At 37.6% G+C, this 24843-nt stretch overlaps 1 protein-coding gene across 3 annotated transcripts in view; it reads left to right on the forward strand.

Moving 5' to 3' along the window:
• Positions 1–24843, forward strand: part of LOC119241486 (S-adenosyl-L-methionine-dependent tRNA 4-demethylwyosine synthase TYW1) — a 111584-nt gene that overhangs the window by 79938 nt on the left and 6803 nt on the right. For all 3 annotated transcript variants that reach the window (XM_037506788.2, XM_037506789.2, XM_054693579.1), the window contains 2 exons: positions 7745–7855; positions 22146–22313. In XM_037506788.2, the coding sequence (XP_037362685.1) occupies positions 7745–7855; positions 22146–22313 (279 nt within the window). The remainder of the gene's footprint in view (positions 1–7744; positions 7856–22145; positions 22314–24843) is intronic.

The raw sequence follows: 24843 nt of genomic DNA on the forward strand, positions 1-24843 counted from the left end.
CTAATTATCTCTTTATCCTTGGCTAGATTAGCTAGAGGTTTATCAGTTTTATTGTTATTTTTCCTTCAAAGAATGAGTTTTGGTTGACTTTTTAAAAAATTTTATTTATTTATTTATTTTTATAGAGGCAGGTTTTTATTTATTTATTTGTTTGGTTGGTTTATATATGCACTGGGTACAGTCAGATGCGCGGGAGGGTGAGAGAACTCACCAGAGCTAGAGTGGGGAGCAGAACAGGCAGAAGGACCGAAGTACACTGCTGAGGGGAGCAGCGGGCGGCAGGAGAGGTGTGCGCGCCATGTGGGACCCTCCTCCAGTGGCCGGGGGGCAGCCGGGGATCGAACCGGCGCCGCAGAGGCCGCGGGCAGCTTCGCAACCCAGCGCTCAGCCGCTGTGCCACTGGGGAGGCCCTGGTTGACTTTTTTCTACTTGTTTTCACTTACATTGATTTCTACTTTAACTTTTGTTATTTTCATGTACTTATTTTAGGCTTAAGTGACTCTTCTTTCTTTACTTTCTTAAAGTGGAAGCTTCGGTTATTTTTTTCACTTAGGGCTAATCATGATCCTTTGTAGAAGTATTGACTGCATCAAGTTTAATTGCTGCATAGTCATTCATCAAGTGGGCATACTGTTATTTTCCTCACCCATTACTATTAAGTATCTCTGAAAATCTGTGCACATCTTTGCTCATGTTTCTGACTACTTATAAAGAATAAACTATAGAAGGGAAGTTCATGGAGTAAGATTACAATTATAAAGGTTTTAAATAGGTAATGCCAAATTTGCCCTTTAGTAGGTTGTATCATACAGTCTTGGTATTTTTGCACATTCTCATTATTTCTCATGGATATTAATATTCCATCATTCACTTTATAAGCAATAAAGCCCTCTTATTATACATACCTTTTTAATTTTAATATTAATTTTTTTATTGAAGTGTGACATATATTGCTAAAGTGAACTGTTCCTAAGTGTACAGCTTGGTTTTTTTTTTTTTATGAAGTCAATTCACCTATATAATTAACAGCCTTATAGGTAATCTTCCCTTCCAACCATTTGCAGAAATAACCACTATTCTGAATCATTCTATGTTTACTCTTTTATTTGGTCTAGCTTCTTTAGTAGCATTATACATATCAATTTTATCCCAGTTATTTTATGTAGCAATAATAATTTTTTTCATTTCTCTGTAGAATTCTATTGTAAATATGTCACAAAAATTTTTAAATCAGTTCAACTGTTGATGGACATTGAGGTTGTTTCCAGCTTGTATCTATTATGAACATTGTTACTCTAAACTTTTTAAAAATGTGTATTTATTTACTTGTGATATTAAAACAATTTGTGCTGTTATTGACCATTTCTATATATTCTTTTGTGAAATACCTATCTTAGTTCTTTATCATTTTATTTTTAATTTTATGGTGTTGATTTTCATTGATTTGTAAATGCTTTTTATTAAGGATGTATGAGCTCTTCATACACACATGCACATGCATATATAGCTGTACTTAGCTGTCTCCATATATATTTTTAAAATCTGTTATGAAGTGTGTCCCCTCCCATAGATAATTGAATTAGTGAGTGTCAATTGTTAAATGATGTTTTGTAATGGCTGCCTGTTGTGATCAAATTTTCATATATTCATGGAGATGTTTCTGAGCTTTCTACTGTGTTCTGTCAGTTAAATTTTCTATTTTGTCACATTGCCACAGTTACTGTAGTTTTATATCTTTATATTTAGCACAGAAGACCCTGTTTTCTTCTTCAAAATTGTTTTTCTTTGGAATTATCTCATTTATTCTTAGCCCCAGTACATTTTTGTAATTATTGTACAATCAGTATGTCAGTTTTCTCATACACACACACACACACACACACACACACACCTTTAAGACAGTGACTGAAATCACATCGACTTAGTTATTTGGGAAAGTAGCCATCTTTGTGAAATCTTGTCTTCTGTTTATCTCTTATCTTAAAGTATTACTTTAATTTTCCTTGACCAAAATTTATCTTCCAATTGTGGACTATGTTGAATCTTTTTCTGAAATGTTAGATTTCTATACCTCTTGAATTTTTGTTTGTAGGTTCTTCCTGAATAGTAGGTAGGTAGTTTTAATCACACAGGTCCTCTAACAGGCAGCCTGGTCCAATTAGGTCTAATTCCTGGTTTTATCGGGCTGTCTAATATTATTTTTAGGCAATTTTGTCTTTTAAATTTTCATTTTTTTCATCTCATCATTTTTCATGTTGCAGTAGGAAAGACTCAAGAGATGAACATAAAGTACCCTTTTGACTATATGCTCATAATATGCATTATTTGGTAAAAAATGCAAATTAGTAAGGACTTTGGGTGAAATACTTTTAGCATTTTAGTATTTGTGTAGTAAATGCTGTCTACCCTTCTTCCAAGTTCATATTGCTTTCATTCCAGATTCACTTTCTTATGAGTCAGACATGAGGTAGAGTGCTAAACACAGCAGCACATCTTGCCACTACTAAACTTTCCAGGGAGGAACCTTTATAGGCTTACTTCAAGGACTGAGTCACCTTCTAACCAGTCTGGGGTTCTGTTTTTGTTTTTTTTGCAGAGGCAAGCTTAGGCACAGGGAGGTTAATTAGTGAGTTAACAATCTGAACATTTCTTGACTACAAAGCAATTGCTGTTTGGACAGTTAATTCCTCAGGAAGGGAGCCGTTAGTGTATTTGGGTTCATTGGGGACTTTAACTCATGAAATGTTGCAAATACAGTTTTTGGAGAAATATAGATCTATAGAATTTATTGATTCTGGTCACCCCATACTCCTTTCAGATTTGCTTTGATTCAATATTTTGTGAGCTGTGTTTTTGCTATTGTGAGGTATTTTTCTCATAACTTCTACAAATTTTGGACCCAGATGTTTATTTGTGTCTGCTACAGAGTGGTGGGTAGACTTTGAAGGAACATTGCTGGAGATTTTACTTTTTTGTCAGTACCTAGGGACATCCAGCTCTAAATATTGGTTTGGTGATTGGAGCCTGTTTATTCACCCTGGTTGGTGTGGGCTGTAACATAATTGTCTGCTTATTGATTTTTTTTTTGGTATTGTTTCTCTATTTACTATTAATAGGTAGGTTTCACCACTCCTTTATCTTGTGGTGGTGGTGACATTTTTTTTTTTTTAAAGATTTATTTATTTGTTTATACAAGCACTGGGTACAGTCAGAAGTGCAGGAGGGTGAGAGAATTCACCAGAGCCAGAGCCGGGAACAGAACAGACAGACCTACGAAACACACTGCTGAGGGGAGCAGTGGGCGCAGCAGGAAAGGTCTGTGTGCCATTTGGGACCCTCGCCGGCAGCCAGGGATCTAACCAGCACTGCAGAGGCTGCTGGCAGCTTCGCAGGCCAGCACTCAACTGCTGCGCCACCAGGGGAGGCCCGGTGGTGACTTTAGAAGGGTCTAAGTATAAATCTTCTCTCATTGGAAAATAGAGAGTGGTCCTATGATTCTACAGTTGTGTTTTTCTTCCTTTGGAAATCTTATTATCTGTTCTCTTTCATTTATTTTTATCATTAGCTCTTTACATTCTGTCATCCTTATTAGTCATCTTGTAGAAAATTATTTCTTTCACTTTCTCAGCATGTCCATATTGGAAATTTACATCTTCCTGGTTCTTGGGCACAGGTTATTACCACAGAGTGAAAACTGTCCTGTTCAAAATGCCAATAGAAACACCTTCCTGTTTCTCCCAGCTTCCAAATGATGGAGAAACACTGCTCCATATTACTCATTTCTCGTGAGAATTTGTTTTATTAAGTATTCTCTTATAAATCTCCTTATTTCATTCAACTAGATAACCTAGTCTCTTTTGCATTTTTACTTCTCAGCAAATTCTTTTGCATTTTACTTCTCAGATTCTTATGGCTCTCAAGAAAATGAATTGTGTAGTACCTCTTTGATGCTACTTTAACTGTATGCATTATAATATGTGCTTGGTTATATATATATATTGTGTATAATATGTCCATAAAGATGTATGTGTGTATGATTTTTGTATATATGGTTTTACCGTCTTTCTCTTCTTTCACACAGGCAACATCTTCCTGCATATTAACTACCTTGCCGGCTATTGAGCCCCTTCTTTTCATTTTGCTATTCTAAGTTATAGAGGTGTATGGCTTTTTAAATTCCAGCCATACACTCTCATATTCCAGTTGATATGCATGGTCTTCTGAACCTAAGGCAAATCTTTTCATACTTCCTTTACCAAAGTTTTTGGATTTTGTGCAGGAGGATTTTGTCTAGGGTAGTTGTTACGATGCATAGTTGCGAACAGTTATATTGCGAGACTGTTAAGCTGACCTAGTCTCAAGATTGAGTACTATTATAAATGTGTGTGTACGTGTTTTCTGATCCCACAACTTTTGTGATGTTTCCTCCCAAGTCTTATTTTTTTCTGTACATGTATATTTACATCATTAATACCACGATACATTTATAATTTTGTCTTTTGCTTTTTTAAAACTCAGTATTGTTACATGAAAATTACCCCTCATCCTTAAACATTCTTCTAAAATAGTTATTCTCACTGGGAGCAAAGTTATGAAAAACACAAGTCTGTTTCCTTCTCCTCCCCCTTGCTGAGAATCATGTCTGCAGAATATTATTTAGGAATATGTTCCTTTGTTATGTTGGGATCCATAACCACTGTTCTGAAATATCATCTTTAGTATGAGGTAAATAAGTCTCATAAGTCATCTAACTGCTTCATGCGATTGAACTTCTTGAGTTTATTGTATCTCATTATTATGAATAAAGTTGAAATGAACATTCTTATTCATCAGTATTTGTCTACAATTTTTATGATTTTCAAAGGCTCAGATTTTTCACCTGCAATTATTTGGTCAACAGATTTGAATATTTTTCAGATTGTTTAATTATATTCCATGTTAATTTCCAAGATGTTTGTACTGCATTATGCTTCCACCATTAGTGAATGAACATGCCTGTCGTGCTAAACTATAGGCAGCACTGACTATGCTATTTTTAAAAATCTTTACCAGTTTGATAAGCCAAAATGGTACCTCATTATTGCTTCAATTTGCATTTCTTTGATTAATAGTAACTCAGTACCATATTTTAAGAGACATTTTATCTTGTTTTGACACAGCCTCAACTTGAATTCATCTTGAATTGTAACTGTCAAGATAAATCATTAAAATTAAGAGTTGTAGTCTTGGGATGTAATAACCTCATCCAGAATGTGTAGCAATGTAAGCTGCCTAATTAGAAGCAGCAAAATTCTAACTTACAAGTACTTATTTTTTAACCTTTTATTGTGGATTTCTTCAAAATCCAAGAGAAGAGAGAAAAATAAAAGGAATTCCTTTGTAACCATGAGCTTTGACAACTATCTGCATTTCTTTTTTCTGTATCTCCCCACTTTTCTAGCGGTGATGGATGCATTGGAGTATTTTAATTCAAATAAATAATGTTTAAATAAATAATGTTTTATCCATTAATACTTATAAATAAAAGAAAACTTTAAAAATCCTAAATGGCTCCTCCCAGTACTTTGTGTATATCTTTTCTTTAATAGGACTTATTATTAGAAAATATCATATACACAGAAAAGTACAGAGCTTAAATGAACAGTTTGGTGAATGACTACAAAATGAACATACTACTGTACCTATTCAAGAAATGGAATGTTAAGAGCATCCTCAGACTCTCCACATACATTGCTGTCCTTCCCTCATTACCCTGAACCCCTCTTCTGTCTACAAATAATCACAATTTTGACTACTAATGTTGTAAGATATTTTTCCCTGTTTTCTGGACATTTTGTTATTTTCATTTCACATTGAAGTCTATAATCCATTAAAGAATGTTTTTAAGTGGGGGTTCATCCCATCTGATAAGTATCCATTTGATCCAGTATTGTTAATTTAAAATAACATCCTATTCCATAATCTTCTACAGTGCCAATTTTGTCACAAATCAAGTATTCATCCAAGAGCCTTTAGATTCTCTATTTTGTTCCACTGCTCTATTCATCAACATCTCTGTCTTAATTGTTAGAGCTCTATTAAGTCATGGTATCTAGTAATTTGAAGTCCTTTAATTTTGTTCCTCTTTAACTTTGGTTTGCATTTCTGTAGAGAGGAGCTTAATTTAAATTTTAAACTATCATTAATGATGTTGTTCTGAGATGTTTAATGATTTGGTCTGTGATCATTTGTTTTGGGTCCTAGAAGGGAGCTACAAAGTCAAAGAGTGTAAGATTTATTTATTTATTTGTTTGTTTGTTTGTTTGTTTGTTTGTTTATCCATCCATCCATACATACATACAAGCACTGGGCACAGTCAAATGCGCGGGAGGGTGAGAGAATTCACCAAAGCCAGAGCAGGGAGCAGAGCAGGCAGAAGGACCGAAGTACACTGCTGAGGGGAGCAGCAGGCAGCAGGAGAGGTCTGTGCACCATGTGGGGCCCTCCTCTGGTGGCCGGGGAGCAGCCAGGACTCGAACCAGCGCTGCAGAGGCTGCGGGCAGCTTCACAACCCAGAGCTCAACCGCTGCGCCACTGGGGAGGCCTGGCCCGAGTGTAAGCCTTTTTTAAAGGCTTCCATCATTGTTATCTAATTGCTTTTCAGAAATCAAATACCTTTTTTAGTAAACAGTAGCCCTCCTTATCTGCAGTTTCACTTTGTTCGGTTCCAAGTACCCATGGTCAACCATGGTCCAAAAATATGTACGAGATATTTTGTAACATCTTTACAGCATATTTTTATAAATATTCTATTTTATTATTAGTTATTGTTAATCTCTTACTGAGCCTAGTTGAGAGACTAAATTTTGTCATAGATATATATGTATAGGAAAAAACAATTGTATGTATAGGGTTTGGCACTATCTGCAGCTATAGGCATCCACTGGGCAACCTGGAAATGTATCCCCTGCAAATAAAGGGGGGCTACTATATATGGCAAACAGCTGGTAGTTCATAAATGTGTCTTTTCTGCCAACAGAGATCATTAAGTAACAAGAAAGCAGGAAAGAGGACAAGAATAATTAGAAATTCTTGGACCACCCCGTTGGCGCAGCGGTTGAGTGCTGGGTTGCGAGGCTGCCCGCGGCCTCTGTGGCGCCGGTTCAATCCCCGGCTGCTCCCAGCCACCAGAGGAGGGTCCCACATGGCATGTAGACCTCTCCTGCCGCCCGCTGCTCCCCTCAGCAGTGTACTTTGGTCCTTCTACCTGTTCTGCTTCCCGCTCTGGCTCTGGTGAATTCTCTCACCCTCTGGTGCTTCTGACTATATCCAGTGCTTGTATAAAATAAATAAATCTTAAAAAAAAAATTCTTATCATAAACAACTTGAGTGATTGGTACCTGAAAGTCTGAAGTTATTTGGTTTGGTTTTCCATAGTCTAAAACTATTTGGTAAATTTACTATTCCTTACTAAATCTAATTCAGTGTGTATTTGTCAAGAAACCTTTGGGTACTTAATGGAGTATTAAATATTGTAAGGAAGAGACAAGAAATAAGCTGATATCTCTACCTTCATAATTTTATGGGGATCTTATTGTTTAATTTTTTTTTCATTTTACAAAATGTAACTTCACTTTATAAAAGTTCATGTTGGATTTCACCTTATCTGGGTTATGTATGGGTTGAAGAAATTGGAGGTACTCTTTCTAGGTTAATATGTGAATTCTGCCAAGATAAAAAAAAGTTGGCTTTTTCTTTGTTTTAGCAACAGCGTACTGTCTACAGACTGACTCTCGTGAAAGCGTGGAATGTGAATGAACTCCAGGCCTATGCTGAGCTGGTGTCCCTGGGGAATCCTGATTTCATTGAAGTAAAGGTAAGCCCCTGTTGGCTGAAGTCATGCATTTCTCATGATGCTTTGTTGGCCATGGTGGAGTTAAAATCTTTTAAAGCTCTACAGGAGGGCTCAGATATTTTATTTGATCATTTAGTATTAATCAAGAACCTGGCATTATTCTAGGCATTGGGGTTAATAATAGTAAAGACTAAGCTTTTGCTTTTAAAAAGCTTATATTTTAGTGAAAGATAGGCAAAAAGTCAGCAGACACAAAATGAATAATTAAAAAGCCATATGGCAACATTAGTATGCTGAGAAATAAAACAGTGCTATCGTGAGCAGTTGATTACATTTAAAATTTTTATTATAGAAAATTTCAAACATACAGAAAATTTCAAACATCATCACAATAAATCTAGTAAATGTCCATGAACACACACAGTTATAATTTTTTTTTCTTAGGATGATAATTGCTACCCTAAGTAAATCTAGAAGGACTAACTCCTTTACAAGGCACTGGGACATTCTACTCTCCAAGCAACTTTCAAATATACAGTATAGTATCACTAACTGTACTCACCATGCTGTGCAGTACATCTCCAGGGCTGCTTTATTTTAAACTAGATGTTTGTACTTTTCCACCCTCTTTACCCGTTTCACCCCCTCCCCATTCCCACCTTTGACAGCCACCAGTCTGTTCTCTGTATCTGTAAATTCAGGGTTTTTTTTTTTTAAATTATGTTGTTTATTTTTAAACTCATGACCAGCCTTCTTGGCTGTTTCATATTTAAGGGAATGCCTATGAGTGGATTGAAAGTCAAAGTGTAAATGCATGTGTTGTTTTGCTAACTTTTGTGGTTGGTCATTTTAGATTTTGTCAGTAGGAAAGCTTTTCTGAGAAGATGACTTTAAAGAAAATCTGATACCTACATTGTAATAAAGAAACAATTTGCAAAGACTTGGGGGTCAGAGTATTCTAGGCAGGTGACACAGCTGGTGTATAGAGGTTCCCTGTGATCTCAGCAGGAGTTAGAGTTGGCAGTATGTGAGTTGAATCAGAAACGTTGGCTGGGGCCAGATTTTTTTAGGTCTTTCAAGCAAGGATAAGAGATTTGGACTTTACTAAATTTAGTGGTAAGCTTTTTTTTTTTTTTTTTTTTTTTTTTAATTAGAGGTATACTAGCAAGGGGTTTTAAGCTGGAGAGTGGTAATATATGATTTTTGAATTTAAAAGATCAGCCTGAGGCTGTATCATGCATCAGTCATAGAGACCAGCAGTGTAAGCAGGTAGACCAAAGCAAGTGAGAGTATGGCTTGGAGAAAATATTTAGTAATGTAGTTGGAGAAGAGTGTGTGCCTTTGGGATAAATTTGGGAAGTAGAACCAACAGAACTTGTTGCTCGATGAGATGTAGGGAGGGAAAGACCAAACAATCAAGAATGACACCTGTGGTTTGGCTTAAGCAGTTGTGTGGATGTGGAATAGTTTCCTGAGATGGAAAAGACTGATGGAGGAGAGAAGCACACTTGGGGAGTAATTTCATGAGTTGTATGTTGGTCTTAGTAAATTTGAGACAATTTTTAATATCTAGGCCGTAAGTTATATGAGCCATGGAGTTCTGGGGTAAGATGTGGCTTGTAACAGTGATTTGGAAGTCATTGGCATTAGATGACAGTTAAAGTTATGGATCATTAAGAAGCAAGGCTTTCTGAACAACTAAGAGTCCTCAAAATGAGAGAAAGTGATGGGAAATTCCACCCTGTCTCTGAAAGCCAGCTCCACTCTTCAGCTGATGTTTATGGAGCTGAACACTTTCTTATGTTATTTCAGAGGATATTTCATCAGAGTTTTACAGGTGTCTCTTATTAAATTCAGCTTTCTATATTATTGTACTCTGGAGGGGTAAGAGGGTGGAAACAGAAGAAGTATTGCTGTCTCTGTGTGTAGCGTTTTATCTCTATTCAGGTCAAAGACATTGCTTTTGAAATTGCTCTTAATTTTAAAAGGCTTCTCTTGCCAAGAACTTTAATGGTGGGAAGATACAAGCTATGTGTTGGCTTAAGAAAATCTTGCCAACATGAGGGATTAGTGGAGTTCTAATTTATGATTTGGCTATTAAAGATTGTTGCCTCAAGTTATATTGCAGTGAAATTTGTATTGTAAAACAACTTGGCTGCATCACAGGGTAACTTTTTTTCATTTTCTGGGTTTTTTGCTTTGTTTGTTTCCTCCCTCCCTCTCTCTCACTTTCTTGCCTGCTTGCCTTCTTTTCTTTGCAATCATGTTTCCTGCAATATCTTACATAAAATTTGAGACACTGTATAATCTAAAAAAAAAAAAAACACTCCTTTTTTTTATAGAAAGAGATGAATACTTCTTAAGCAGTGTAACTCTCTGTTGGGTATTTTTTAGTTTGACAAACTATTAGCATAAATAGGAAATATTCGGGATAGCTGAGATATTATAATGACATAGTTTCTTTCAAACAAGATTTCCATTTTACTGTTTTATCCCTACATTCAACCAATATTTCTGAGCTCTCTCCATGTTCCAGACCTTGGTAAAGCTGATTTGATAGGGATATGCTGTTTGGCAAATGGATGTCTTATTGAGCAAGGCAGTCTACAATGACTTATTTTGAGAGATTTTATTTTAAAATTCTTAGGGAAATGGTTAATCTGCCACAATTTATAATGTTTTACTTAAAGGATAAATTATGTTGAAAATAACGGTTGTGGGCCTCCCCTGTGGCGCAGCGGTTGAGCGCTGGGTTGCGAAGCTGCCTGCAGCCTCTGCAGCCCCGGTTCGATTCCCGGCTGCTCCCCGGCCACCGGAGGAGGGTCCCGCATGGCGCGCAGACCTCTCCTGCCGCCCGCTGCTCCCCTCAGCAGTGTACTTTGGTCCTTCTTCCTGCTCTGCTCCCCGCTCTGGCTCTGGTGAATTCTCTCACCCTCCTGCACTTCTGACTGTACCCAGTGCTTGTATAAATAAATAAATAAATCTTAAAAAGAAAAGAAAAGGAAAAAAAAAAGAGTACATGGGCTCTCTCTGTATAAAATAAAAACAAAAAATGGTTGTATTCTATCAGGAGGAAGCATGGTAATGATTCATCTGTTTCTTGTAGAAGACCTAGGGGAGAAGTAGCCTGTAATGTCAAGTATCTGGGCCATCAAGTATTGGATCACGTGGGTTTTTTTTTTATTTTTTAGATCCTTTATTTTTTCATACTTGTCGTGCCATAAATTATAGGGAGTGGGTTCCAGCAGCTCAGACTCTTTTCCATGGGTTCTCACAAAGTCTGCTTCTCTTGGTGGAGCAGTCTAGAGCTTCAGCTGAACCAAATACCTTTCTCTTTGGCTTCCTTTTTTTTCTGATCATTTTCTTTCACATATACCAGGAAGCTGTCTTGGCTGTTAATGTGCTTATTATACTCAATATGAACATTAATTCTCTTGGCAAAAATTTTGCCCTTGTTTGTTTACAACAATGCCCACTGCATGCTGGGTAACATGGCGACTCTTCCAGTGTCGCCATGGTAATGTGTGGGCATTCCATTTTGAACCCATCCCCTTCATGTCCACAATATCGCCTTTCTTGTAGATTTACGTTTTTGTGGCCAAAGAAACAGCTCCATGTCTTCTAAAAGGTCTAGAGAACATACCACAGACAGGTACCTCTCCCCTTTCCCTCTGTGTTGGTCATCTTCCTGGAAGATGGCGGTTCTGGCCCATGTTTTTTTAAATTCAGCTCTTATTTTTCTAGTAAGTTAATGAAGTGTCTTTGTAAAAAAAAATAGGAAAAAGGATGTTTATAGAATAATATTTATTATTTGATACAGTTTTAATAGTATATATTTACATATATTTATATAAGAAACATGGAAGGATACATATCAGACTGTTAACAGACTTCTTTTTGGGAGAAGAGAAAGGAAAGGCTTATTAATTCTGCTTTTCATATTTCTGTATTGTATGAATTACTATATGAAGGATGTATTTTGTAAATCAAATGAAATTAATACGTGGAGAAGGGATGCTTTCCTATTCACTACAGTTAAATTATGTAATGTCTGCAAAGTCAGTTTTTGTTGTTTAATTAAAGTTGAAATTTTCTAAATTGAAGGAGTCTTAAAAAATAATAATAAATTCTTTGCTACAACATTTGATGAGAGTTAGCAATATAACAAGCTAAGATAACCTCAAACTCCTCTAAAAACTGACACTTAAAAGTAAATATATTATGGTAAGTGTATTTTTGAGAGCATAGCTATTTTGTAAGGGAACTCTTTAGCAACTGGAAGAGAGATCACACTGAGGGTACTCCAAGCTTTAGTGGAGATAGGACTTGGGCTTAAAGGATGGAAGACCAGGCCTTTTTACCTTAGGAAAAACTAGGAAAAATTTACCCACTCACAGAAGGGTTCTTGGGAGCTTATCCCTTCTACATGCTCTTAGTAAAAAAGTAAGTCTTGATTCCACCTACAAAGTGGTAGAATGGAGAGGTTTGGATCACACTATTCTAAACACAACTAAAAAGAGAATAAAACCAGGAACAATTAGCTCAAAAGATCTGGAGGTTTGCTGACAGAGACACATGATTTTCCTGAAGGCTTTGACTGAGGTTGGCAGCTTGCTGTGGGCAAGGTGAGTGAAGAGGCGGAGGAGGTGACAGCCAGGATGGTGCAAAGGCTGGCTGCGCCCTGGGTCCTGGCCCTATTGGGCACAGTGAATATTGCCAGAGGAACTTCTTTGCAAAGGGAGTGGTACAGACTGGTGCACACATGTGCGGGACTGGGGAGATCAGCAGCCAGCAGGAGTGATAAGGGAAGGTTCCTTCAGGCACACCCCCACCACAGTTTGGAAAGATCAGACAGAGAAAATCAGCAGTGGTGCCACACACAGAACTGAGTGGAACTCAGTTACTGAGTTGGGCAACAGTCGGAGCAGGAGGAAGAGTCTTCTCCCCACTTTCTGCACAAAGACCCCACCCAGTGAGTGAGCCTCAGCACTCGCAGTGTGGGCCGCTCACTTGGTGGCAGCAACAGCCACCATTACTAAGCAAACTAGGACACACCCTTTGTGATTTGCGCCCCCTGCCAGGCAACAAGAGACACTTGGTTTCCGGCTGCTCCTCTTTGCATATCACATCCCAGAGAGGAGCAGCTAGGAGGCTGGGCAGGGAATTAGGATTCCTGAAGTGTGAAAAAAAGCTTGTTTGGAGAGAAAGAAGAGAAGGCAGAGGTGATCAGCTTCGAATTGCCCTCCGTTCTCACCAGGACTAAGAATGAGTCTTTGAGCCCCAGCATCTCCTTACACCCCCACCTGCCACCAACATAAAGAAAGAAGAAAACAAACAAAATTAAACCCACATTACCCCAATCCCCCAAAAGCAAATAAGGCAACACACATGCCTAAGAGGCAAGGAGCATCTGGACATAAGATGAAAAAGCAGAAGAAAAATTGAAATCGAGACATTAATAAAGGAAATAGAAATAGAGGACCTAACAGACAATTTAGAATAACATTTTTAAGTGCTAAATGAGGTAGTTATAAGGGCAGTGAAGTGCTGAAAGACAGGTAAAGGCTCTTAAGAGATCCAGGAACAAAAACAGCTCTTCACTAAAGAGATGGAAGATACTAAAAGAACACAGAAAGAATCCCTGAATGAAATGAGGACAAACGTGGAAAGTATCTTAAATAGAAATAAGCTGTTAAAAGAGAGAATTTCAGAAATAGAAGATGCAGATGTACATATCACCCAGTTGGAAGAAGAGTGAGAAAGAAGATCTAGGAAACATGAAGAAACCCTACATGAACTTTCAGACTCAATTAGAAGAAGAAACATACAAATAATGGTTATTACAGATGAGGAGAGAGAGAAGGAAGCAGAGACCCTGTTCAAAGGAGTAATAACTGAGAACTTCTGAACCTAAGGAAAGAAAGGAATGTGGGTATCCAGGAAGCAGCCAGAAAACCCCCATTTCTAAGTGCAAAATGACTCTGACTAAGGCACAGCATTGTTAAATTATCAAAAGTCAAAGATAAAGAAAAAATATTAAAGGCTGTAAGACCCCCAAAGGTAATTTCCCAAGGCAGGGCCTCCCTGGTGGCACAGCTGGTTGAGCACAGCACTGTGAAGCTGTCCGCAGCCTCAGCAGCTCGGGTTCTATTCCCGACTAACCAGGGAGATTCCCACATGGCGCCGCAGACCTCTCCTGTCTCACCCACTGCTCCCCTCAGCAGTATACTGCCGTTGATCTGCCTGTTCTGCTCCCTGCTCTGTCTCTGGTGAATTATCTCACCCTCCTGCACATTTGGCCTGTACCCCAGTGCTTGTATAAATAAATAAATCTTAAAAAAAATTTTACCACGGGACTCTCTGATCAGGCTATTTTCCAATTTCAGAGCAGTTACTTCCCAGCCCAGAAAAGAGTAGTATGCTCTGCTCACAACACTGAAAGACAAAAACTGCCAGCCAAGAATGCTCTGTCCTGCAAGATTATTCAACTATAAAGCTAAAACACAAACAAAAACTAATTTTACTACAGCCCGACCTACTTTACAAGAAATTCTGAAGGTATTACAAGAAAAGAAAACACAAAACTATGTGCAAAGTGAAAATAGGAATACAGAATCAGAAGTATAAAGAAAGATAATATGAAGCAGCATGAAACACTATAAAGGGGAGGAAGAAAAGGTTCGAACCTGTACAGTTAAATAATGAGATGATACCCACTTCAGAGGCCTTTTTTAGACATAGAAAGAAGAAATGAAGAAACTTAGACAACCACCAGGGTTCTGTAATGAACATAGATGCAGAAATCCTTAACAAAATCATAGCAAATGGAATCCAGTAATCTATTAAGAGAATCAATCACTACGATTGAGTAGATTTCATTCCAGGGACATGAGGTTGGCTCAGCATACACAAATCAATGAATGTCATTCACCAGCCCAACAAAAAGGAAGATAAAAATCACAATCATTTCAATGGACTCCAAAAAAGCATCAGATAAAATTTAACACCCATTTATAAAAATTCTCAATAAAGTGGAATTAAGTAGAACTTATTTCAACATAATGGAGGCCATATACAACAAACACACAGCCAGAATCATACTCAATGGTGCAAAAAACTTGAAAATATTTCCCTTTATATCAGGAACAAGACAAGTATATCCATTATCATCACTACTGTTCAACCTAGTGTTGGAAGTCCTAGCCAGAGGAGTTAGGCAAGGGAAAAAAAAATCCAATTCAATAGTATCTGTCAAGGTCACATAAATGCCCTAAAGAGGTGAAGGTCATTGTGTAAATTGACCTTGGCTAGTGATATGTCTGGGAGTCTCTGCAGAAGCAGACACAGTGCTGTTCATAGCATTGTATTTCGTGTGTGTGTATGTGTGTGTGTGTAGAGTATGGTCTGCACATTCTGGAGTCTCATGGGAAAGGGAGAAGAACAGTTTTGATACATTCCTTAAATATGGTGGTGTAGACTGGGACAGGTTAGTTATCCTCTTTGAGCCTAAATTTCCTTAAAATTAAAATTAGAATAATAATATCAAATTAATAATTTGTTCTGAAATTCAGTGGTAGTGGTGGTAACAGATGTTTTGGCTGGATCTTAGTGGTAAATGTTTAAATCACTTTCCATTAAGCACTTAAATGTTTCGATCACTTTCCATTAAGCACATTTATTTAAACTCAATAGAAGCTACTTCTTTATTATATTGATTTTCTCCTTTCTTTCATTACTAGTCTTATAAAATATTTTTGTTATTCCCTGTAAATTAACATATATTTTAGCTTCATTAGACTTAAATAGATCTTATTTCCTATCCTGAGAATCTTAACTATCCTTATTTGCTTGCTTGTTTGTAAAAATGTGCTTTATGTTACAAACATCTGCCTTATTGAAAAACTTTAATAACACAATCTATTTGTAAATGAAATACTGTCTTTGTATTCTCTGTCTAGCAGTGCACCTTGAGAATACTGAGTGCTCAGTAATTATTTGTTGTCAAATGATTTAATACTATTGTACTTTTAGCACTGTAACTGTCTGCAGAACTCAATCCTTGCAAAATGCATCTTGTAAAACAAATGTCTTAGCATAGCCTCACTCTTTCCACACAAAAATAAGGAATATTGCTGATTATTCATGTGTGTAGTAAGACCTAGCCAGTGTGTATTAGTTGGTCCTTAGTCATTAAAGAATAGAAAAATCCTGAATAATAAAAATGCAGTTTTATGTTAGATCAGAACAGAGTTCTTTGTAGCAAATACTACTGAAATTTATGTGGAATCACAGAAGACTTCAAATAACAACAGCAGACTTGACAAAGAGAGAAGGGAATGGAGGTATCCTCAGTCTTCCAGACCTCAAGCTATATTATAAAGCCACAATAATTAAAACATCCTGGTATTGGAACAAAAGCAGACATATAGACCAATGGAGTAGAATTGAGAGCCCAGGAATAAACCCACACATATATGGACAGTTAATCTATGACAGAGGAACCAAAAACACATGGCTGGAATAAAAATAGCATCTTCAATAAATAGTGTTGGGAGAACTAAACAGCTACATGCAAAAGAATGAAACTAGACCACAGTCTCACACCATACACCAAAATCAACTCAAATATATCAAAGACTTGGATATGTAACCTGAAACCATAAAATACATAGAAGAAAATATAGGAATAGAAGAAAATATAGGCAAAACATTTCCTGACATAAGCTCTAGTAATGCCTTTAGGGATTCTTCCCCAGCAGCAAGGAAGACAAAAGAGAACATAAACAGCTAGAACTACATCAAGCTAAAAAGCTTTTATATAGCTAAAGAAACCATAGCTAAAATGAAAAGATACCCTACTGAATGGGAGAAATATTTGCATACCATACATCTGACATAGGATTGATATTAAAGATATACAAAGAACTCATAAGACTTGACAAAAACAAAACCACTCAATAAAAAAATGGTCAAAAGAACTAAACAGACATCCCCTCCAAAGAAGACATTAGAAAGGCCAACAAGTACACGAAAAAACATTCATAATCACTTATTATTGGAGAAATGCAAATCAAGAACACAATGAAACTAGAGCATCTCACACCTGAGATTGGCCCATGTTGGAAAGACCAGAAACAACAATGGCTGACAGGGATGTGGAGAAAATGGAACCCTCCTACACTGCTGGTAGAAATGCAGACTGGGCCAGCTCTCTGGAAAGCTGTATGGAGGTGTCTCAAAACATTAAACATGGATCTGCCATTCAGCCCAGTAATTCCATTCTTAGGCATCTATCCAAAAAATACAAAAATACTAATTTGAAAGGAAACTTGTACTCCCATGTTTATTACAACACTTTGTTATGGCTAAACTATGGAAACAACCTAAGGGCCCCAGGACAGATGAGTGGATCAAGAAGATGTGTAATATATACACAGTGGAATACTACTCAGCTATCAAAAAGGTAAATTCATGTCATTTGCAGCAACTTGAGAGGATAATGCTAAGCGAAGTAAGAAGAAGAAAGATAAATACTGGATGGTGTCATGAATATGTGGAATATAAAGTAACTAAATTAATAGTGATAAAGACAAGCTGAAAAACTAATCCTTGATAGCTGACTGCAGAACTGAGACACCAAAGGGGGAGGGGATAGGGAGGAGAGAGAACAGGGAGGGTCGGAAACATAATGGGCTGTGGTGCTGGAGTATGGGTGAGTTGGTAGGGATACCCCAATGTTACTGCAGTTAAAAACAAACAAACAAATAGAAAACACAACAATCCTAGGTGAAGTTGAAAAAAGAAAAGATAATTCTGGAATTTAATGCCATAGAAGAGTGTGTGACTTGATCACTTAGCATTGATTGGGGGTACAAAGAAGAACAAGGGGCAGCCCCTGCCCTCTAAGAGCTCAGAACTTAGACAATTTCTACCAGTTAGCTGGTATATGTTGAGCTTGGTTTCAGATGAGGTAAAGTTTCCTGATAGGAGAGTAGGAGGGGACAGGGAAATTAGCTAGGTAAAGACTCAAAGCTAAGTAGGGCAGTTCAGCATGAAGACCTCATGTGCCATGCTGAGAAGCATGGGCTGTTGGGGAGGGCAGCAGGCTTTTAAAAACATTTTCAGAATAAAGGTATTTGGGGTATATTGCTGCAAAAAGTCAGGAAGACAACATTGTATTCCTCATCAAGCTATAGGGTGCAAAAACAGTATCTTTAATACCAAGTCAGTTTAAGTAGAATATTAAATAGTCAAACTGCCAAAATACTGCGCTGCCCACAGATCTTGAGTACCAGGTAAACTTCTCAAGTAGCCAGTGAAAAGCCTTCTGGCCTCCAGCTCTAGAGTAGAATGATCCATCACCTATATAACAGGATAGGTTGCACTTTTCTTTCCTTTTTTTTTTTTGTTTTTGTTTTTTCAGGTTGTTTTTTTAATTTAAATTTTATTTTTATATATTCCCCATACAATTACAACCCCCTTATTTTGACCCCAGTCCCTCCTTTCCCCACCTTCCACCCCCCATAGGGTGTCTCTGGTTCATAGTTATTTGTTGATTTTGATATTTTCTTATAGTTATTCTTTTTCCTGGTCCCTTATTTAAGTTTTCTAGATTCCTGCTATGAGTGAGACCATCCGGTATTTTTCTTTTTCTTTCTGGCTTATTTCGCTGAGCATGATCCCTTCCAGCGCCATCCATGTTGCTGCAAATTGCAGGTGTTTATGTTTTTTGAATGCTGAGTAATATTCCATGGTGTATATGTACCACATCTTCTTGATCCAGTCATCTATTTTTGGGCATCTGTGTTGTTTCCAAAGTTTAGCTATTGTAAATAGTGCTGCTATAAACATAGGGGTGCAGGTGCTCTTTGGAATTGTTGTTTCTGTGTCCTTTGGGTAAATACCTAGGAGTGGAATTGCTGGATCATATGGAAGCTCTATGTTTAGTAGGTCCAGAAATCTCCACACAGCTCTCCATAGTGGTTGGACCAGTTTGCACTCCCACCAACAGTGCAGGAGAGTTCCTTTTTCTCCACATCCTCGCCAACATTTGTTGTTTTAGTTTTTTTAATATGTGCCATTCTCACTGGTGTAAGATGGTATCTCATTGTAGTTTTGATTTGCATTTCCCTGATTACAGGTGATGTTGAACATTTTTTCATGTCTGTTGGCCATTTGCATTTCCTCTTCAGAGAAGTTTCTTTTTAGCTCTTCTGCCCATGTTTTGACTGGATTATTTTCTTTGTTTTTGTTGAGTCTCATCAGCTCTTTGTAGATTTTTGTGATCAGTCCTTTATCATTAGTGTTGTGTGCAAAAATGTTCTTCCAGTCGGTGGGGTTTCTCTTTGTTTTTGTTATTTTCTCTTTTGCTGTGCAGAAGCTCTTTAATTTGATGTAGTCCCAGCTGTTTATCTTTGCCTTCACTATCACTGCTTTGGGTGATGTGTCTGTAAAGATGTCTTTGATGTGCATATCATGTAGTGCTTCACCTATATTTCCTTCTATGTATTTTATGGTTTCAGGTCTTATGTCTAGTTCTTTAATCCATTTTGAGTTGGTTTTTGTGCATGGTGTTAGGTAGTAGTAAGCTTCATTCTTTAGCATGTAGTGACCCAGTTTTCCCAGCACCATTTATTGAACAAACTTTCTTTGCTCCAATGCATATTCTTTGCTCCTTTGTCAAAGATTAGTTGACCATAAATCTGTGGGTTTATTTCTGGATTTTCTATTCGATTCTGTTGGTCTGTGTGTCTGTTCTTGTTCCAATACCATGCAGTTTTGATGATTATGGCTTTTCACTACAAACCAGAGTTGCATAAATGTTTCTATTCTTGAAATTTCTTGGGGTCTGCTTTTTACTCCTCAACCTGAGGTTTCAGTATTTTTGATTCTGTAATTGTCAATTACTGCATTGTACCCATCTGTTTTCTGGAGGTTATTCTTTTCTCAAAGTTGTGAGAGAAGAATGAATTTCCTGTGGTAAAAGGAACGGCAATATGAGAAGGTAGCAGACAAACGTATGAAGGAAGATATGGTAATTTAAGGTGGATCAGGGTCAGGTGTGATCAGGAATAAAGTCAGGACAAGTTGTCAATAGTTTAGAGTGTTGGATGAAGTGAAGTAGTCAAAGTAGAGAGAGAAGCACCAGAGAATGAGGCATAGGAGCCAAACTGAGTGAGGCCTCGAGCCACAGACTGATTTACTGCCAATAAATGGCATTTCTGTCACAGAGAAAGCTTAAATTCTAAGCTGCTTAGGAAGTCACCAGTCCTTCCTGTCACAAATGATTTTGTCTGGCTAAAATGAGAGCTTTTATGTAAAAGTGCTTCGTTAACTATAAAACATCATGCAAATGTATGGGAAAGTATTATGTGAAGACAGTAATGAACTGTGGCATTCATTCTTTCATTCCATTTCCAAATCAAACCTTCCCTTAATGTTTCTTGATGGTTATTACTGAATAAAATAGATCCAAATATTTTCAGAAGCATTATTTGTGAATATAAAAGTCTTTTTTTTTTTTTTTTTAATAGAGGCATGTTTTATTTATTTATTTATTCATTTGTTTGTCCGTCTTGTTTATACATGCACTGGGCACAGTCAGAAGCGCGGGAGGGTGAGAGAATTCACCAGAGCCAGAGCGGGGAGCAGAGCAGGCAGAAGGACCAAAGTACACTGCTGAGGGGAGCAGCGGGCGGCAGGAGAGGTCTGCACGCCATGCGGGACCCTCCGCTGGTGGCCGGGGAGCAGCCGGGGATCGAACCGGCGCCGCAGAGGTCGCCGGCAGCTTCGCAACCCAGCGCCCAACCGCTGCGCCACCGGGGAGGCCCGAATATAAAAGTCTTATCTTAAATTCCTGCTTCAGTGAACTAACTTTTTAAATATTAGATATAAATTCCTTTGAATGAACTATTATACATGTGGTTGTTCATATAATTCACATATCATAAATACAATTTAAATTGAAGTAAAGTTTATTTTGATGACTGATTTATCAGTAAATCATTTTCAATTATTTAAGCATTTGGGTAAGTTTAGCAATATTTTCCAAATATTTCTTAAATACTTCTAAATTATAATTTCTTGCTTTTTTTATTCACCTGAAACTCAGTTTAATGAAGTCTATGAATCATTGGGCTAATAGAGAAGATTCTCATTTATTGTAATTAAGCTGCATTGCCTATAGTCAGTGTTCAGCAAATGTCATCTCAATTTAGTATACCAGTAATCTTTTGAACAGCCATCTGGAGTGGAGTATTTTGCAGAGCTCATCTGAGTTTTCAGCCAAGTCCCAACTCTGCCATCTGTAGGGTCAGGGTCACTCTGCAGTGCTCATTTGTCGCTTTTTCATTTAAGATCATTCTACCCCAAGAGGGAGAGGCGGGAGAGGGAAAGGGAATAAGGCAAAGTGTGTGCCAGTGGTACACATTTTTTTATTACAATCGTTCAATGTTTAGTAGCAGCATATCTAGAATTGTCAAGAAAGTTTGATTTTGGGTATTTGAAGAGTTTACAAAATCAAGGTATCACTTGTTATTAGGAAATGAATCTTTTACCATTATGTGATTTCCCAAATACAGAACTTAGTTACAAAGTTTTGAGGTCTTATATGCCTGGGCTGTTTTACTGCACTTGTAAAGAATAGGGGTCTGTCTAGAAGTGAGTTACATGTATGGATATGTAATGGTGTGTGAAGGCATGTGTGTATATCCACAGATTTATTTATTTGGTATGATTCTATGTATGTGCACTTATGCGTGCATGTGTGTGCACAAAATTCATTACCAAGAGAGCTCCTGAAAGAATACGTCTCTCTGACCCTTTACAGAAAAGATTTACCAACTACAATTCTTATGCTTATAAAATGGTACTCAACTTACTTTCCCAATGAGTAAATTATTCAGTGGATTTTCATGGATGTCAGCTGTGCCTCCATTATTGTATTGTGGGACTATAATCCCTGGAGAATTGATCTATTATAGTACACAAGTGAATCTGAATGGAAAGTTGCATTATTGGTTCAAATACATTACTGTGCCTGATAGCACAGATGAAAGACGGCGCAGCACAGGTGCCCAGCACCAGCATTGTGAGAGTGGGAGGGGCATGACCTGGGAGCTCCAGTGCTTTGCCACTAACTATTCCTGTGAGTGCTAAAGCACATTTTGTTATTTGTCTTACTTTCTTCACTTGAAAATATGCATTGAATTGGATTGGATGACCTCTAGAAGCCTTTCTAGCTCTGAAACTCTTACTCTGTGACATTTAAGTAGGTCTGTAATTGTCTCTGACTGTTGTGATGTTTCCACAGGGTGTTACCTACTGTGGCGAGAGCTCAGCAAGCAGTCTCACCATGGCCAACGTGCCCTGGCATGAGGAAGTGGTACGATTTGTCCATGAGTTGGTGGATCTGATCCCTGACTATGAAATTGCTTGTGAACATGAACATTCCAATTGCCTCCTCATAGCCCACAAAAAGGTAAGAACTCAAATATGCGTTCTTCTATCAGCTTGGTCTTCTTGCTCCTTTCTTCTCTTTTCTCTTTACTTTCTCCTCACCTTTTTACAGTGAGTGTTTGCTTCACTCTTCTGAACTCCACCTGGCAGCCCAGGCATATAAGACCCCAAACCAATATTGAGAAAACCCGAAATTCTGCCTTTTGGGCTCATAAACTCTTTTCTGTGCAAAATTGCTTCATTTTTAGCTCTCACCTAGGCATCTTGAAGTGCTTTCTGGTTTGTAATTTTTAGAAAAATGCATGCCAAAAAACCAAAAGCAAAACATCCTTGTAATAACCTCTAGTCCTTTACCGCAATGACAAGGAAAAACTAAAATAGTAAATAAGCCCCATATGAATGTTTCTAACTGTCAGAAGATATATTGAGGTATTTATCAAATTTTAGATTACTTTGAATCTTGGCATCTGCAAAATTTTTCTGGGATTTTGGTTCATGATGCTTTATTTCTCCCCTTTAGTGCTTTTATAAAACATAACACATACCTGAATCTAGTATATTTCTTCACAAAATAAATAATGCCTAGCAAAGGAAAAAATTTGAATATTAAATCTATCATTGCACTCCTGGAATAAACCTTGTCATTGTGTTTATTTCTTAACCCTTTGCACTCCGCTGTCCCCTCTCAGGGGACATTGGTAGCCAATGTCCAGAATGGTTCGGAGTGCAAAGGGTTAATTATATATTACTGAATTCTGTTGGCTCATATTTTGTTGAAGATCTTTGCTTTTTGTTCCTTAGGGGTATGGGACTGTAGTTTTTTTTTTTTTAATACTGTGATTTTGTGATTTCTGTGGTTTTGGTATCAGTAATATCAGTATGCCTCATAAAATAGGTTAGGAAATGTTTCCTCCCCTTCTGTTTGCTGGGATGTATTGTATAGAACTAGTGTTAATTCTTTATTGCCCTAGTGAAACTGTCTGGGCTCAGAGGTGTCTTTGGGAGAAGTTTTATTTATTTTTTATTTTCTTATTTTTTAAAGATTTATTTACTTATGCATACAAGAGCTGGGGTACAGGCCAGAGATGTATGGGGTGAGAGAATTCACCAGAGACAGAGTGGGGAACAGAGCAGGCAGACTGACTAAAATACACTGCTGAGGGGAGCAGCGGGCGTGACAGGGGAGGTCTACCTCACCATGTGGGTTGCTCCCTGGCCGGCTGGGGATCGAACTCATGCTGCAGAGGCTGAGGATTGCTTCATAGTGCGGTGCTTAACCCCTTGAGCCACCAGGGAGGCCCTGGGAGAAGTTTTAAAATTACAAATTATGTTTCTTTAATAGTTATAAGGCTATTCAGATTATTTTCATTAGGTTTGTTGTTGTTGAGTTCCTCATTACTGTCTCCTCTTGTTTTTTTTTTTTTTTTTTTTTCCTGTATTGAAACTTTTAAATTCTCTTCTCATTTCCTTTCTTTAATATTCTATAGCTTTTTCTTAGTGGGGATTGCATCTTACATTTTAAAGCTATACTATTCTAATTTAAATTTACTCCTGCACCTGTGCAGTTACTTCATCATTTCCCCCCATATGTTGTCACTTTTGGATATACTAGTCTTTAATGTCTGTCTCCCAAAAGGGGAAAAAGAGAAAAGCAGTAGAGGAAGGAGGTAATGGCCATTTACATCCCTGGTAGTCACTACAGCAGGAAGAGGAGGTGCAGCAATGACTGCCTACCCCGATGTCTGCACTGTGTTAGGAGGAGCAGCAGCCAGTGATCAGGACACAGACCCAGTGCTCGGAGGACAGGATCTTTATTGTCAGCTCTGTCTCATGCAGGCTGCTCCAGGAAAATGCTCACAGCTGCCTGTAGTGGGTGAGGAGAATAGGGAATGGGGAGCTGATGGTGATCTAGGCTGAAATTGACTAAATTTAACTGCACTTTACAATCCAAACCTTCCCCTGAAAGTTGCAAGTCCTCAATAGACTGTGGAGTTTCAAAATAGTTACATCCAGCAGATTCTGCCAGTATAATTTTTGTGTGAGAGGGTGGAAGTATTCTTGATGCTTTCTATTCCACCATCTTTGCAGAATCCTATATTCTTATATTTTTAAAAAATTTTACTGAATTTGATTTTAAAGTTAGTCAACACACTGCTATTCTCCTTCAGCAAATTGAAGGGCTTCCTTCTACGCTTTCCTGCCACTGAATTTCTTGTTTCAGTGAGTCCATAAAAATCCCACTTTCTTGGTTCCCCTTTGCTTCTTGCATTTTGGTGGTTTCTCCTGTGTGTACTTCTCACCAAAGTGAATTGTTCACAGTATTTTACCTCTGAAACATCTTGATTTTACTTTTATTTTTAAATGATAGAGTATAAGAGAAGAAAACCCATAAGTTAAAGTATTTCCTCCTGGAACTTTGAAGGTAGTATCCTTTTATTTCTTCCAGCATAATCTTTTTATTATCTTCTGGTGTCTTTCATCATCAGTGAGATAAATGGTTGGTGACATTGCTTCGTTTTGGTGCCTGCCAGTAAATGCAACAACCAATAATA

The sequence above is a fragment of the Talpa occidentalis genome, unplaced genomic scaffold, assembly GCF_014898055.3.
Source record: "Talpa occidentalis isolate TD23 unplaced genomic scaffold, MPIMG_talOcc4v2.1 talOcc4.12, whole genome shotgun sequence".
NCBI classification, from domain to species: Eukaryota; Metazoa; Chordata; class Mammalia; order Eulipotyphla; family Talpidae; genus Talpa; species Talpa occidentalis.